The sequence below is a fragment of the Carcharodon carcharias genome, chromosome 7 (genome assembly GCF_017639515.1).
Source record: "Carcharodon carcharias isolate sCarCar2 chromosome 7, sCarCar2.pri, whole genome shotgun sequence".
Classification (NCBI taxonomy): Eukaryota; Metazoa; Chordata; class Chondrichthyes; order Lamniformes; family Lamnidae; genus Carcharodon; species Carcharodon carcharias.
In genome coordinates, this window is record NC_054473.1 from 12,491,783 (window position 1) to 12,509,487 (window position 17,705).

At 46.9% G+C, this 17,705-nt stretch overlaps 1 protein-coding gene and 1 pseudogene across 1 annotated transcript in view; both read right to left on the reverse strand.

Annotated features, from left to right (window-relative positions):
* col7a1 (collagen, type VII, alpha 1) overlaps window positions 1–17,705 on the reverse strand; it is a 242,415-nt gene that overhangs the window by 74,921 nt on the left and 149,789 nt on the right. Inside the window, exons 66-71 of the mRNA XM_041191107.1 lie at window positions 14,536–14,571; window positions 12,544–12,576; window positions 7,830–7,892; window positions 6,596–6,631; window positions 6,410–6,490; window positions 3,744–3,803 (exon numbers count right to left, since the gene is read on the reverse strand). Of these exons, the coding sequence (XP_041047041.1) occupies window positions 3,744–3,803; window positions 6,410–6,490; window positions 6,596–6,631; window positions 7,830–7,892; window positions 12,544–12,576; window positions 14,536–14,571 (309 nt within the window). The remainder of the gene's footprint in view (window positions 1–3,743; window positions 3,804–6,409; window positions 6,491–6,595; window positions 6,632–7,829; window positions 7,893–12,543; window positions 12,577–14,535; window positions 14,572–17,705) is intronic.
* On the reverse strand, window positions 1,879–2,694 carry LOC121280332 (annotated as a pseudogene).

A 17,705-nucleotide genomic window follows, 5' to 3' on the forward strand; every position in this document is an offset into this window, starting at 1 on the left:
TACCTTAAAAGATGACATCACCATGTGTAAGGCTGGAGGATGAAAGGTACAGCATCATGAGATGTTCACCATTGTCTATGACTCCGTATTAGTAAGACTTTATGTATACCTTATGAGTCAGGCATATAGTCAAGTAATCAGCTGTCATGATCAGAAGACAGGAAGGAAAATATATATATCTATATCATCCAGGCTACTTTTTAAACTAATTACTTATTTTAAAATGGACAAATGGCTGGACCAATAAAATGGCCACAGATGACCACATGATGGTAGTTCTGGAAGCTTCTGAGCAGTTTAAACATGGACAGAGGCTAATTCATTAAACTCCAGGAATCTAACACTTCCTGCATTGTAAAAACATTCCAGCCAAACCAACACAAAGGGCTAGTAGATGAGGCATCTGCACCAGCCAGCGGCGGACAAAGGCAGAGCTATTGGGATCCTCCTCTCCCACATTGTGATAATGGTCCCACAGTTACTTGCTCAAAACACAGTGGGTTGTAACAAGGGGCCTCGTTAGCTGAATAGCTTGACCTGAAACCACCCTGTCACATGACCAAGGCTTTAGCTGTTTGAAATCCTTTAATTATACAGCTTTTGAATTTTATCTTCAGTTGTGGTTTAACCTCAGAAGAGAAAACTAGACTCCAGGCTTACAGCCTTTGATCTCCATTCTCTCAGAGTCTGACCTCCAGAAAGAGCCCTGTATTTCGCCGACAGAGTGAACTAATACCCAGGATACAAGAATACTTTGCTGCATCTTCAATGAACTCAACCTGCAACTGAGTTCTAGAACCAAGGCAAGGAATTCTGCTAGTCAAAGCCACCTAAAAGAATCTTCCTTGGACATTGATTCTGGACTCTAGACGCACCTGAAACCATAATTCTTATTTTTATTGTGGTCTTTGCCCTGAACCCCTTTCTTTCCCTTATCCCTCTTTTATTGCATGAATGCAAAAGATGCAAACATTGCAAAACCCCTTCCCTCATTTTTGTGTGTGTGTAAAATAAACTACCCCTCCTATTTTACCTCATCTTAAGTTTGCTGTCGAGTTATTAATAGAGGACTGGATAACTCCAAAGCTGAAGGGTTGGGGAGAATATGCCACCACTTATAAAAGGGGGGAAATCAGAAATCAAAAACCCTGGGAAGAAGATCGATGGAGACTGGAGGTTGAGGTAAGTCCTGGGCTTTTCAGGCTGGGATTGATTAGGCATCTTAGGGAGGGGGTGTGAAGGGGTTGGTGCTGGTGGTGGGGTGGGGGGGTGGGTTGGGGGGGGGGGGGGGGTGGATTTGGAGGCCAGGCAGGGAGGCAAAAGGGTCTTAGGTATGATCTTGGTGGAGGGAGGGGTTTGCCCTCCATCCGTACTGAACACCTCCCAAGGGATGTATCCCACTTCCTTCCCACCAGCCTTGGTGAAAAAATAGCCTTCCAACTCTCACCTGCCTTCCACTGCCCACCGTGTTTCTTTTCACAAATAACCGTGTACTTAATTTTTGTAGTTCTCCTCATGATGTAACACTCAAAGTTGCTCCATTACACTTTCAAGGAACATAAAACATACATACGAAGGTGCAACTTAGGTACATAAATTGACGAGGGCTCAGTTTTGTACGAACTCAAATTGGTATGATCACCGCAAGCCACAGGACTCTGATGTAAATGTACTTAATGCCTCTTTATCGTGGTCACTGTTAAACGTGTGTATTTCAGCTGCTGCCTTACACCAGGCCACAAAGAATAAATCTCATCGCTTGTAAGTTACAGCAAGAAATCTTCAATATTCTGTCCCTTTACTCAGCCCCATTCCAAATTCAAAGTGGGCAATACAATTGCAAGTTAAACAGAATACAGACTAAACCATGGAATACTGTTAGACAGCACTCTTGTCCATTTTGCAGAACTGATCAGGGATCACTTCAGACTGTTAAGTGGGTTAAAAACCACAAACAATATATTGGGAATGGGAAAATATACACTTAAATAAATTGTGTGCAGCAAATCTTGGTCTCGTTTCCGGAACTTTTCCAACCCTCTGCTGCCTTCGTGATGGCCGAACTCCCGTTTTCACTTTAGACGTCTGCAGGATAGCCACACAAAGACTCCAAACAAACCAACGGCGCTGCCGAAAATTCCAACCATCAGGATCTTGACAAACAGGCTGGCATTCTGGGCACCAGCCAGAGCTACACCACTAGCCACAATACCAACCGCAGATGCCACAAAACAGGTTGGGAAAATCCAACAGTCAGGCCAGCTCCAAACATGGAGAACCTCCAATTGCCTGTGGAGCCGGTGCCACTGAATGGCTTTGCCGTATTACTGATGACAATATCCATGATAATCCCATTAATTGCAACAGCTTCACAGAAAATGACGCTGACAGGATTTTCGGTTTTACTTCTAGGTGACTTCACACCTCCCCCCCCCCCCCCGCCCCCTCCCACCGCCCCCACCAAGAATGCTGCAGCCAGCGTGGGTAAATCCCCTATGCACCCTCCACGACAGGCAGCGAGAAAGCCAATCCAATTGCCAGGTTTGCCCACAAGGAGGGGGATGTTTCTGTTAAAAACCATCCTACATCGAAGCGAAATCCTAGATCGGGTGTTGGGTGACAAATGCCTACTACTAGGAGGGTGGACCAGAAGGCCACAGTGATGCCGCTGTATAGCAGCGGGTAGCCGTACATTGTTCTGGGCGGCTGGGACAGGGCTTAGAGCAGAGAATCAGGGCGATTCTCGCCGACACTTGCTGGCAGTGGAGGTGGATTGGGGTCCTTAAGTGGCCATTAATTGGCCACTTAAGGGTTTCAATTGGCCTAAGGGTGGGCGGGCGCCCTGCCTACCCCTGCACTGTGGGGAAGAGTTGGGTGGATGGGCAGGAGATGGGCTGCCCGCCCATCATATTTTACCTGACGCTTCCCCCCTCCCCCACCCCGACTCACCCCACTGAAAACGTGACCAGCGGGGGGCCCATAAAATCCAGCCCCCTGTAATCGAATGACAGGCAGCAACAGAGAAATGTTGTTATTTTTGTGTGACACTGCAGGAGGAAGCAGAACGATTAGGGGGTTCTTAATGTGCCCCCAAGTACCTGTACACAAATGAGGGGACCTTGTCAATGCCAGGGCAGGACATGACATGACCTTGGAGCATTGCTGTTGCCTCTCTCAAGTTGCCCGAATGTCAAACGCCATCAGCCAGTGAGGGGCTGTTGAATGCCCATTGTGTGCGCGCCAAGCAGTTTTCCCCAAGCGTGGGGAGGATAGCATCAGAGACAGAGGTGTGCGGGGCAAGGGAAGTACTGGCGTAGAAGGGCCATGATCTGCCTCACAGCCTGTCTCCCCATTCCACAGGACGGTGTAACCATGCTGCCTGCTTGGCCCAAGCTCTTGGGGAGGGGGGTGGGTACTGACAAGTTTTGAACATATGTCAGTGCCGCACCCTCCTCGGTGAAAGCACTTTTTGCCTCACGGAAATCTGGGTGTTTGAGAAACCACAAATGTCCACTGCCAACCAGCACTCTAACCTTATTATAGGACGGCTGCTGCACATAAATAGAGGTCAGGGTGGTGGGGGGGGGTGGGGGGGAGTGTGGGAATCTTCTGATGACCCTAGTGCAGCTTCCCATCCGTCTGCATTGACACGAATTGGGCCTGTGGTGGGCCTCAGCCTCTGTATCCAATAGGGAAGATATCACATCTGCCTACCCGAAAATCAAAGTCCAAAATTAACTCACCTCTCCAGGGGGTCCTGTTGCCCCCTTGGGCCCAAAAGCACCCGGAATTCCTGGAGTTCCCTGAAAACATAATTAAGATCCCAAATGAGTTGGCTGTTGCTTACCCAAAGAGTTCAGACAGCGAACTGAGGTCATCAGACCATCAAACAAAGTTGTTTATTGAAGGAAATCTGGGCTACTGGATCTCGGAGCTGGGCAGATAAGCTGAAAGTAAGTCTGCATTGTACTGAAAGAAATGGAAAATCTCTGACCAATAAATCCTGGTCTGGCCAATGGCACTTACATCCCGGAAATGAATGAACAAATAAAGTGACAATACTGTCACCTGGTTGAGAGATCTCAGGGAACGGCATCATAGTGGGTACATAACGGTTACGTTACTAGACTAGTAATCGAGAGGCCTGGACGAATGACCAGAGAGATTAATTCAAATTTCACCACAGCAGCTAGGGAATTTAAACTAAATCAATCTGGGATGAAAAGCCACTATCAGCCATGGTGACCGTGAAACCACTGGGATTGTTGTGAAAACCCCATCTGGTTGATCGAGGCCCTTCAGGGAAGGGAATATTCTATCCTCGCCCAGTCTGGCCTACATGTGACTCCAGACCCACAAAAATGTGGTTGACTCTTAACTGCCCTCCGAAATGGCCTAAGCAAGCCACTCCTTTGTATCCAAGAAGCTTAATGACGCCTTCTCGAGAGCAATTAGGGATGGGCAATAAATGCTGGACTTACCAGTGACCACCCCCCCACCGCCAACCCCCCAACGTCCCCTGAATGAATATAAAAAAAAGCCTGAACTACAAGCAGCAAGTTCAATTATTAGCAAGGGTTGCCAACCCTCCAGGATTTTCCATTTTTCAGGATGTTACGGTGAGTAAAAACCTAGAGAAAAAAAATCACGGGTGGTTGGGGTGGGAGGAGGAGGAGTGGCATTCAACCAGGTTGAGGGAATTTTTTTCATTTTTGATCATTTGTTATAAACAATATCAAAGGCGTGAAAACAGGTAGTTTTGACTGACAGTGAAGAATAATCCAATCAGCTCTCCATTGGCCAAGGGAAGATGGTGTCCGTGATGATGGATGTATGAGACAACCAATGACGGATGAGTGGGGGGTGGGGCAACCGGAACCAGCAGGTTAGTTGATGGCAATATGTCCAATCAGAATTGGAAAACCTACCATTATTCCGAGCTATGGTTGCGATTCAGGTAATAGTGTAGCCTGATGTTCCTTGTACTTTATCCAAATGATCAGTTTTCTCTCTGCACTGGTTTAACCCATTGGTCTGGATTTACATGAATTACTTTTAAAATAATAGAGGCATAAACATGCTGGAGGTAACAACAGTGTGAAAAGGAACTTAATCCATCTCCCCCTCCCACATCATTTGAATGGTCAGAGGTCCAAATATGGCTTCGAAATGAACACCCAGCAGCCTTAAGATATCCTTGTCTATTTGGGTCATAGAATGATTGCAGCACACAAGGAAGCCTTTAGCCCATCGTGGCTCTCTAAAGGAGCAATTCACTTACTGTCACTCCTCTGCCTTCTCTCTGTAACCCTGCACATTCTTTCTTTTCCGATAACAATCCAATACCCTCTTGAATGCCTCGGTTGACTCTGCCTCCACCACACTCTCAGGCAGTGCATTCCAGAACGTAATGGCTTCCCATGTGGAAAAGCTTTTCCTCATGTCGTCATTGCTTCTTTTGCCAATTACCTTAAGTTTGTGCCCTCTGGTTCTCAATCCTTCCACCAATGGGAACAGTTTATCTTATCTAATTGTCCAGAACCCTCTTGATTTTGAATACCTCTTTCAAATCTCCTCTCAACCTTCTCTACTCCAAGGAGAACAGGCCTAACTCCTCCAATCTTTCTACGTAACTGAAGTTCCTCATCGCTGGAACCATTCTTGTAATTTTTCCTGCACCCTCTCTAATGCCTTCACATCCTTCCTAAAGTGTGGTACCCAGAGCTGGATGCAACACTCCAATAGCAATGTCCAAATCCTGGTATTGGGAGCATATTTGTCTTTACAAAGTTCATTTGTGACTAGGTTTGGATTACCTTGAATATAGCAGGCGGAAGGACAATCTCATGGAGGCGTTTAAGATGCTTAAAGGATCTGGTGAGGTAGACGGAGAGAAATAGACCAAAACAAGGTGGGGGCTAAAATTGGGGATAGAGTGGGAGTGTGGCACTGAAATAGAGGATCAGCCGTGATCATACTGAACGGTGGAGCAGGCTCAAAGGGCCGAATGACCTACTCCTGCTTCAATTTTCCTATTTTCTATGTTTTTAGGCCGTTCAGGTGATGTCACTTCAACCCATGAAGGGGAGTGGAAATCTGGAACTCATACTAACGTCCAGCTTGTTGGGGCTGAAGGTCAGCTGAGAATCTCTAACAGGAGACTGACAGAATTCCATGAGACAAAGGCTATTTAAGGATGTGGAACCATGATGTGTAGACTGACTTAAGATACAGATTAGCCATCGTCTCATGGAATGGTGAAATAAGCTGGAAGGGCTGACTGGCCTCTTCCAGCTTCCATTTCTGATGTTCACCCCGCACACGAGTATGTTGGTGGTGATCAAACCAAATATTTACCCATCTCAGCGAGAGGTTAGAGGAAGCTGAGGTGCAAAAGTGGATGAATTACCTTTTCCCCAGGAAATCCCTTATCTCCGTCTTGTCCTGGAATTCCATCTCTCCCCGGCACTCCTGGTTTCCCAGGTTCTCCCTGAAAGTTAATTGATTGAATAACACTGACTTAATCTGCATTAAGATAGCATGAATTAAAGTGGTCAGCACAAAAAAACACAAAATTGAAAAGCTTAATGCTTACCACTTGTCCTGGTAACCCAGGGGCTCCCGGAGGACCCTGTAAAGTAACAACAGGCAGTGACCAATGACAGTGTCCAACAACGTTCTCGCTCATTGTCTTTTTGCACAGCCAATTTGTTTAAGCGCATGACCCCTTTAAATTCTTTTGAGTGGTAATTTAAAATGGGGCTGGGTGAGAATTTCTGTGTTGCTGCAAAGTTTACAGGAAACCAGATCCCCCAGTGATTCCAATTCAACATTCTCATCCTCGTGTCTAGATCCCTTCATGGCCTACCTCCTAGTTATCTCTCCAGCCTTCTTCAAACCTAACCTGGGCCTCCAGGTGAGCTGAACTGAGGAGCAGAAGAAACAACAAACGGACAGTGGTCATTCGCTGGTTTAATCTTCCATGTTTTCTCACCTGCTTGCTCAACTCTAGGTCCCAGGCCCGAGCCAACACATTCCTTTTGACCCAGAGATGATGCTTCCAGTAGTTTTGGGGCTCTGGAGTCAGAAGCTTCTTAGTCTGAGCCTTGTGTGTTGGCTTGGGCCTGGGGCCTAGAGTTGAGCCGGCGGGTGAGAAGGCGTGGAAGGTTGAACCAGGAAGCCTCCAGCAGTGAGGCCTAACAGCAGGGAGTAGAGTGCTGCACCAAGGTCTCATGTTGCCAATTCTCCTCTCCCTCAGGACTTTGACCATCTGACGCCATTCCAATTAACCAAAACTTCTGAACTCATGGCCTCTGCTACCTCAAAGGACAATGCAGCAGATACATGGGAACACCGCCTCCTGCAGGTTCCCATCCAAGCCACGCACCATCCTGACTTGGAACTATATCACCGCTCCTTCACTGTCGCTTGTTCAAACAACCCTCCCTAACAGCACTGTGGATGTTCCTACACCACATGGACTGCAGAGAGTCCAAGAAGGCGGCTCACCACCACCTTGTCAAGTGTCCACATCCTGCAAATGAATGAAGAAACACCTGCCTGACTTTGAGTCCATTGATTTTCCTCCCAGATGGTGAAGACATGAGGCAGAAATGAATATCAGCTGGTACAGTGAGATAAAGTAGGGTGGGAGGAGGTTCATATAGAGCAGGACCTCCAGCACAGACCAGTTGTGCCAAATGGCTGTTTTCTGCAATGTACATTCTACTAAATGGGTTTACCCAAATAATACACAAAGTTCAACAACAACTCGGCCTTAGTTGGAGAGAAGAAGAACCATGAACATTATCAAGGAATCTAATACATACCACAGCTCCAGGAGCACCTGAATTCCCTGGAAGTCCCATGTTACCAGGAGGACCAGCTGGGCCCTAAACAGAAAGATTGGTGTAATCGAGCACAATAAAAACAGCGAAATACCATAACGCGCAATCATTTGGGATGACATCTCTAGTTATCATTATCATATAGTTCAGCCTCTAGCCTCCAAACTCTTCTCCTCTCGTCTTGTCAAGAGAAACAGCTTCAATTGGTGGGATTACCACTCGAGGGGGTGTCCATGTCGTGATCAAGAGGAGAGTGGAAATGTACACAGCTATTTTATGGTGCATTGTGAGGGCCACTATGCTGCTTCTGAGGAGTTCCCCATATCTGCCAGTCACCTAGTGAGGGTCAATTCCAATCCTATAAGATGTCCAATAACCAGCTACTGATTATCCTCCATAAGGACAGAGAGAAAGGAGGTAAGTAGCATTTCTTGCGTCTCTAGAATGAAATGCATGCAACACAAAATTCAGAACCAATACCCGGTTGGTAACTGAAATAAATACAGAAAATGCTGGTAATGCTCAGCAGGTCAGGCAGCTTCTGTGGAGAGAGAAACAGGGTTAACGTTTCAGGTCTGTGACCTTTCACCAGAATTGGGAAGAGCTAGAAATGTAACAGGATATGAGTAAGTGGTGGGTCCAACAAGGACAAAGGAAAGCCTGTGATAGGGTGAAAGACAAAAGAGAATAAATGACAAAAGAGTGAGTCTTCCAGGGCCAAAGGGAATGGTGTTGATAGAAAAGAAACAAGGGGCTGAATTTTATGGGTGGGCTTGTCCCCCCCCCCAATAGAAGTCAGTCTTGAGCCTGACCATTATTAAAAGGGCTGTTCCGCAGTGATAATACACTGAGGGGAGCCTCAGCGAGGTTTGGGTGGAACTTCCGCCCCCTCAGGCACAGGAAGTCCTGTGCTCGAGAGCTGCCCCATCCCAGCAGCGCCAGAGCTCAGAAGTGGCCACAGCTGGGACTACAAGGAAGTCCAGAGAAAAAGACGACCAGGCCTCCTGGACTAAGGTGAGTCTGGGGTTTTTGGTTAGGGAGGGATTGGGGAGCTTGAGGGGGTTGGGGGGGTGGGGTGAATGGGAGTGGGGGGGTTTGGGTTTTAGAGAGCAGTGGGGGGTGACACAAAGAAAGGGTTATGATATTGAGGTGGTAGAGGCACCCCCAATGCACACAGGGACCTCCAAAAGAGATACTTCCCCTTCCTTCTTGCTTTTTAGCCCGTGTTGCAAAAGCTGGCCTCCTTCGTTCTGCTTTCCCAGCCGCACACATCATTGTGGAGGAAGCAGAATGAGGCCCTTAACTGGCTATTAATTGGCCAGATATTGCCCTCAATAGGCCGAAGGGTAGGCAGGCTGGCTGACACCTGACCCGCCCACCGTAATGGGCTAGAAGGTGGTGGGCTAGCCATCCGCTTTATTTTATGTGCTCCCCCACCCCCCCAATCCCCGCCCCCAAATATGCTGGTGGGGGGGGGGTGGGGTCTGTAAAATTTCCCCCACAGAAACAAGAGTCGTCCCCAGGGCAGCTGCTGACTGAAAGGGAAAATAAGAGAAAAACCCAAAACAAACAAAGAAAAGGAAACAAAATGGGCCAGAGCTTATGGTTTGAAACTGTTGAGCTCAATGTTGAGTCTGGAAGGCTGTAAAGTGCCTAATTGACAGAATTGGTGCTGTTCCTCAGCTTACACTAAGCTTCACTGGGACAGTGCAGCAGACCGAGGGCAGAGATGTCAGCGTGAGAGAAAGGTGGTAAATTAAAACGATAGGACACAGAAGCTCAGGGTCATGATTGCAAACTGAACGGAGCTGTTCTGCAAAGTGGTCACCCCATCTGTGTTTGGTCTCCCTAACGTAGAGGAGACAGCGCCATGAGCAACAAATACAGTAGACTAAGTTGAAAGAAATGCACATAAATCACTGCTTCACCTGGAAGGAGTGTTTGGGATCTTGGATGGTGAGGAGGGAGGAGGTAAAAGGGCAGGTGTTACACCTCCTGTGTTTGCATGGGAAGGGTCAGTGGAAAGGGGATGGGGCGTTGGGGATGATGGGGAAGTGGGCCAGGGTATCCCAGAGGGAACAGTCCTTTCAGAATGCTGAAAAGGGAGGTGAGGGGAAGATATATTTGGTGGTGGCATTGTACTGGAGTTAGTGGAAATGGCGGAAAATGATTTGTTGAATACGAATGCTTGGAGGCGTGACAGATAAGGACAAGGGTAACCCTATCGTGGTTCTGGGAGGGAGGGGAAGAGGTGAAAGCAGAAGCGCAGGAAATAAGGCGGGCATGGTTGAGGGCCATGTCAACCATGGTGGGCGGGGGGCTCTTGGTTGAGGGAAGTGGAAGACATGTGAGAGGCACTGTTGTGTAAGGTTTCATCATCAGATCAAATGCAACAGAGATGGAGGAACTGGGAGAATGGAATGGAATTCTTACAGGGTGTAGGGTTTGAGGAAGTGCTGTTGAGGTAGCTGTGGGAGTCAGTGGGCTTCTAAGAGTATTCTGCTTTTCGATCACTGTCAGTAATCCTTTGCCTGACCAACCAGCCAGGCTTATTGATGGACACTGCAGGACTATTCACCAATTGGCACTTTCATTTGGCTGTTGAGAAAGGGCATTTAGCTTGTGCCAATCAGTCTGGTGGTCCTGGCTAGCCATGCAACAGGAAGATTGGCAGCGCTCTGTGCTGGTAGGCAGCAGTTACAGCTGGCTGAGTCCCAGAAGCATCCCAGTATTTGGAGATGTGAAACCAAGCTTTAGCTCAGCTGTGTATAGTTTTGGTCTCCTTCTTTAAGGAGGGATATAGTTCCACTAGAGACAGTTCAGACAAGGTTCACTAGTTTGATCAGTGAGATGAGAAGTAGTCTTATGAGGACAGGTTGAGCAGGTCAGGCTGATACTCATTGGAGTTTAGAAGAATGAAAAGTAATCTTATTACATATAGGATTCTGAGGAGCCTTGCCAGGACAGATGCTGAGAGGATGTTTACCCTCTTGGGGAACCTGAAACGAGGAGGTACAATTTCAGAATAAGGCGTTGCCTATTTAAGATGGGGATCAGGAGAAACTTCTTCTTTCAGAGGGTTGTGACTCTTTGAGATTCTCTGGCCCAGTGAGCAGCGGAGGCTGGGTCATTGAATATATTCAAGGCCGCATGGGAACACCACACCTGGAAGTTCCCATCCAAGCCACTCACCATCCTGACTTGGAAATATATCGGCCATTCCTTCACTGTCGCTGGGTCAAAATCCTGGAACTCCCTCCCTAACAGCACTGTGGGTGTACCTACACCACACGGACTGCGGCGGCTCAAGAAGACAGCTCACCACTACCTTCTCAAGGGCAATTAGGGACGGGCAATAAATGCTGGCCTAGCCAGCGACGCCCACATCCTCTGAATGAATAAAAACAAGTTAGACAGATTATTGGTTGACAAGGGAGTCAAGGCTAACAGGGAACATACAGAGAAGTGGAGCTGAGGGCAAGGTCAGATCAGCCATGATCTTATTGAAACAGAGCCTCTTTGAGCTCCCAGATCACCCAGCCGGCAATGGTAGTTTGGAACCAAGTCAACACTAAAAGTAGCAACACGGGTGAACAAGGCCCTCAAAAAAGTAAACACTTAGGTTATTTTCCGGAGGGAGAGAATTGTAACACAGCAAAGTTATGTTGACCTTATTGAACCTTGGTTAAGTCACAGCTGGATTACTGTGAACAATTCTGATCTCCACCTTAAAAAAAGGATATAGAGGCACTGGAGAGGATGCAAAAAAAATTAATAGAATAAAATCAGAACTGAGAGGGTATACCTATCAGGAAAGATTGAACAGGTTAAGACTTCCTTCTCGAGAAAGGAGAAGACAGAACTGATCTGATAAGAGATTTTTAAGATTGTGAAAGGGTTTGACAGAGAGGATATTTCCACATGCAGGGTCGAGGGGCAGAACTAAGAGCCATAAATTTACGAGAGTAACTGATAAATCCAATAGGGAATTCAGGAGCAACTTCTTTATGCAGAGCGTGGTGAGAATGCAGAGCTCACTACCACAAGCGGACAGTATAGATGCATTTATGGGGAAGGTACTTAAGTAAATGGGGTATTGTGAGGGGGAGGGGGCAGTTGGAGGAAGAAACAGGATATGTTGACGGGGTTGGATAATGAAGGTGGGAGGAGCAAAGTCACTGACATGGACCTGCTGGGCTGAATGGCCTGTTTCTAGGCCGTAACTACTTCGTAGACTTGTGGCATCTGAGCCATGAGTTAATGGCGATTAATTAAATTATTTATTTAATGCGTTGTACATTCCAGAATTTTTACCCATGTTGCCATGTTGGTTGAAGGGCTGGATTCTGTGCAATGTATCCTATGTAACCCTAATATTGTGGTCCATGATTCTGGAGCTGGCAAAACAGCAGGGCCCTGACCATCATTAGGCAGCACCTTCTGGCATATCGTACTTTAGATTAGCTGGGCAGTTTCTCCCTGTGTGTGATCTTCCTCTATCTTAAAATAGCCGGCAAGAAAGTCTGGTGATACCGCTGCATATGACGAGCAAAATAGGGAAACCAACCCTCCAGTTAGATAGCACTCAGAGAGAGGAGGGATACTGTTACAGGAATAATTTGCAGTGAAATATCTGGATCTTGAACTTGAAAACCATCCTGACGTACTGGTGTTTCGTGTTTGTCGAGGTACTTACTTGAATGCTCAAGCCTTGATCGCCTTGGTTACCCTGAGGTGGAAAAATCAGAGGTTTCTGTCACTGGTGGAATTTGAAAACTGAAATGTTGTCCAGTGTTAATGTGAGCCAAGCATCGGAGTGTCCACTTTCTAATACAACAACCAGAGCCACCAGGCAGTGCAGAAACGCAGATGGCAGACTCACACAAGGATGCCCTAAAACTGCACAGGCTACATGGCTAGTTTTGACCTGTCCCTGGTTCGGCCTGACCCCCATACACAGACTAGTAAACGTTCATCTTGCCTTCACAACATCCCTTCAGAATAAGAACTTCCCTCAGCTCCTGAGAGGCCAGTCACTGTGAAACGTTGCCGCTCAGTAGTTCAAGGCTCCGCTAGACATTAACTCACTGTCGTTTATGAACTTGATGAAGTTGCCTGCTGTATTGCAGGATATGTGGCCCCCACTTTTGAATGGTTTGGATGTTTCCCCTCCTCACCCTTGGGAGTTACAAGATAACTTCACGCTCTGTGGCCTGAACCTTGCGCTTGCCAATTAACTGGCAGCCAGTGTGAAACATGCACTGAGAAAGGCTCAGCGCCGCTGGGGGGGTGGGGGGGATGGAGGGCAGGTGCCGAGAGGAGGGCGGGTGCGGGGTGTGTGCCCCCTGAAGGCTGCCAGCCGCTGTGGAGCTGCCTCAGGCTCCAGCTGTAGTACTGTAAAAACGAAACGAGGTCAATAAACTGCTGCAAACTGCGTCAGTACAGTAAATTCAAGCACCTGACAGCAGACCACGTAGCCGATCATTCCTCAAACGTCTTCCCTTGATTTTATTTAACCCTGGACATTTTATCCCGCCTTGTTTGTAGCGAAAATGCGATGGCCACTTAGCCCAGCCACCAACCGTAAATGTGGGCAGGTCGGGTGAAGGAGGAGAATTTCAGTGAGTTGTGCTCCAATGTGCTGCCTGAAAGAGTGGCAGCTGTGGATTCAATACTAACTTGCAACAAAACAGTTGAATAAATACTGGGGGGAGAAAAGCAGGGGGGGATTGAGACTATAACTGGCTAACTCTTTCAAAGAGCCAGCACAGACATGATGGGCTGAATGCCCTCCTGTTCTGTACAATTCTATGAATGGCCTCTCTCGATCCATCATATATAATCTTGCGATTTGTATCTTTAAACATTTTTGCTTAAAACAGCAGAGTGGAAAATGTTACCCTCAATATAACAATTCCACTCCCAAGTCATTTTGGGCAGGATTTCCCCCTGTGGGCTTCAGGGCCTTGCCCTCAGGCTCAAACGGGGGGGTCAGGAGCCCACACGTTGAGGGAAACGGTCACCCGATTGGCCAAAGTGCCCAGGGGGGCAGGCACGACATCCGATTAAAAATGGCGGGTGGGTTCTCGGAGCCGGAGGGCCAATAGGAGGCCCTTCAGCGCTAAAGAAGTAGAAGCTGGCCTTTCAAGGTAAGTGTGTGCGCGTGTGAGAGAGAGAGAGAGAGAGGGGGTGAAGAGAGATGGCAATCCAAAATGGAGGCACCCTCTCTAAAACGTAGACTGAGCAGGAGGGTCTCCACTCTGGACCCCTCCACAGGGCAGCCTGAGGCAGCAGCTGAAGCCTGGAAAGCAGAGAGGGCCTCTAAGCCTTCCTGGAACTCTGCTCCCCTCATCAACCCCCCCCACAACCCGGCTTTTCAGCCACAGCCTACAGGAGGAGGTCATTCGGCCCATCATATCTAAGCCAGCTCTTCGCTAATGTAATCCAAAACAAGTCCTACTGCATCCTTCGCTCCCCAAGGGCCCTGTGCATTCCACGGTTTAAAACATCCATTCATCTTTCTCTTTACAGGTGCAACGGTCTCTGCTTTGACCACTCGCTCTCCAGCAGCAAAGCATCGCAACAAACCTTTGCGCAAATAAATCTCTCCTAACCGCTCCCCTCACCCTCTCAGTGCTTGAGTCCTGCTCCAGAAAAAAATATAATGCAATTTGGCAGCAAGACTGACCTTCACTCCAGGTGGACCGGGGGGACCCTGTGGACCCTGGAGGAGAGGAGAAAGATGGTTAGCACAGTGTAAATGCAAAGCAAAGGAGGAGCATTCAGCTTAGACTAACTGCCCACTTTTTATAAAGGATAGTTTAACCCAACTGTTGGGCTGGTTCCCTTTTTAGTAAAGCTGGTAACTTTTGGGGCAGGAATTTAAGAAAATCTATTGCTCATTTTTCTCCAACTTCTAGGTGAGCTGGAAAAGTGAGTCAGCTCTGTGGCCTCTTGGCACCATTTCTGGAATTTTGCAGAGTGTTGAACATGGGTTAGTGACAGGAGTACTGTTACAGAGTTGGTTTTCCAGGCAACTTTTCTTGGTGGACACATTTATCTTTATTTACAAGACGGCAGCAGCTACTACACATGTGCACCAAACTCAATAACTAAAGAACTCTCTCTGAGAGGTTCTCCGAGCTGCTAACTCATTGGTTTACACGGGTCATGTGATCTTACGACACAGGCTTATTCCATAAGCTACCGTCCTACATTTATCAAAACTATAATTATTACAGGTACACTATCTGATGTCTTTTCCACCCATTATACCATAGCAACCCTGGATACCAGGAGTATTTCCAGCAACTATCATTGCTATGGCAACAGAAGGGCAGGGTTCAAAATTTGCATTCCTCCAACACCGACTTCTTGTGCAGCACCCCCCTTCTCTTCAGCCCAGCACTGATGGCTATTCAGACCCTCCCCAAACCTTTCTCACCCCGATTAAAATCTACCTCTTTGATCAAGCTTTTGGTCACCACCTCCTAATATCTCCTTCCTTGGCCCAATGTAAAATTTGATCTGATAACATTCTTGTGAAGCACTTTGGGGCATTTTGCTATGTTAATGATGGTGCATAACCACAAGTTGTTGTTACTGTTGTTGCTAACTAGCAATGACCACATTGGAGATGGTGGTGTCGTGGTAATGTCACAGGACTAGTAATCCAGAGTCCTAGAGTAGTACCCTGGGGTCACTGGTTCAAATCCCACCATAACAGCTGGTAGGAATTAAATCTAATTAATTAATAAATTCAATGAATTAATATAAAATCTGGAATTGAAAGCTAGTTAGTAATGGTGACCATTATTGGTAAAAAAAAACATCTGGCTCACTAACGTTCTTCAGGAAAGGAAATCTGCTAAACTTACCTGGTCTGGCCTACATGTGACTCCAGATCCACAGCAATGTGGCTGACTCTTAACTGCCCTCTGAAATGGCCTAGCAAGGCACTCAGTTCAAGGGCAGTTAGGGAGAAGCAACAAATAGGGTCTTGCCTCAATCCCATGAAAGAATAAAAAAGTGGTTATTCACTCTGTTTCTCCCAGATTGCTCCATCTATTCTGTGGTCATTCTACCCACTGGTTGTTCGTGTTGGAAAGCAATAGCAGCTGTGTGTTACTACAACACCAACAACTGGCATTTATACATTTAATGTAGCAAAACCTCCCAAGGTAGGAGCATTATCTAACAAACTTTGACACTGAGACCCATATTATGACAGGGCAACCAAAAACCTGGTTAAAGAGGTGGGTTTAAAGGAGTGGCTTAAAGGGGTAAAGAGGTGGTGATGTTTTAGGGAAGAAATTCCAGAAGTTAGGGCCCTGGAGGTAGATAAAGGCAAAGTTGCTGATAAGGGATGGAAAACTGAAGGAGGTCACATAGATTGGGTGGGGTGATTGGAGAGGGGTGGGGGCAGATCATGGAGGGATTCGAATGAGGATCTTGAAACTTGAAGCTTAAACGGGAGCCAATGGGAGTTGAACAGGACTTAATAACTGAGGCTGTGACTGTCCAAAAACAATCTACAGTTTATTTAATGCCTGTGTTGGGGCTGTAGGAGAGGCTGCGGGTGCAGCACAGAATCCGAACAGCATGAGTGCCCCGTGCCATGGTCAAATGAGATTTCCTTTTTCTTAGAAGCCATAAAACACACTGAGAGCCCTTCTGAAAATATTTCTAAAATAAATTACTTTGTTGGCCTATTAACTTGCCCTTCAGAAAAGTGAAACATGAAGCTGCTCAAAGACCTATCAAAATGTAAATCCATCAAGAACCTTGAGCTGAAAGCCTCACATCTGGGTAAATGAGAAAAAGGACAATATTGAGGTATTCCAGCAGTGAAACACAGCCACCTCACTGTTTGCTCATTGTGCTCGTCATTGCCCATTGACTCCAGTTGTTTTTGGAAGTAATGAGGTATTTATCGGGTACTTTAGCAGTTACAAAGCCGAACTGGCAAGAGTGGACCACCTGATAATTGGAAAAACTCAACCGGTTTACTAGTATGGTTGAGGAACACAGAACAGATGTGGCACTTGAAGGGAACAACACTGAAAGAGGTCGTCAGAAAAAAGGATCTCTGTTGTCGTGCCCAGATCACTGAATGTTCATAAGCGCTCTGGAGGAACAGTCGCTAAAGCTAACAGGGTAATTGGTTGTATGGTAGACATCGATTTATACTAAAAGGACACCACTCTGTAACTATAGAGGCCACTGGTCAGATCACACCGGTGCCCAGTTACAGTCCCCAATGTGCTGGGTGATATTGTGGCCTTGGGAAAGATCCAGAGGAGAGCTACAAGAGTAATTCCCAGATTAAAGAATCTCAGCTACTCAGATAGACTCAAGGTTCTGGATATATTTACATTAGGGCTGCACAGACTTACAGGTAACCTGACAGGGGCCTATGAAATTATTCTGGGGATGGATAGAAACCCTATGAGATATGATTCTAGTTTGACAGAGTGGGCAGTACCAAAAGACATGAGTTTAAGCTGTGTATGAGTATGAAGAGACTAGATGTCGGGTGGGATAGGGGTGGTTCTTTTCCCAGAGATCACTGAGCCTCTGGAATGTGTTTCCGGCCTGGTGTGATGGGAGCTGACTCTCTCCAAGTCGTCAAGAGAGAGCTGGACCAGGTCCTGACTGAGGTAGAGATCACATTATATAGAAGAGAAGCATCTTTAAATAATACACAATCCACGTGATCTCCTGGCTGGTTTTAATCACCTGAAGGGCGACAGGAATTTTTCAGAGCATTTTTTTCTCTTATTGGTCTTGGATTTTTCTCTGGGATTTTTTGTCCCTCTCTGGAGTTTATACAACTCTGGAGAGGGACGGAAGGGAGGA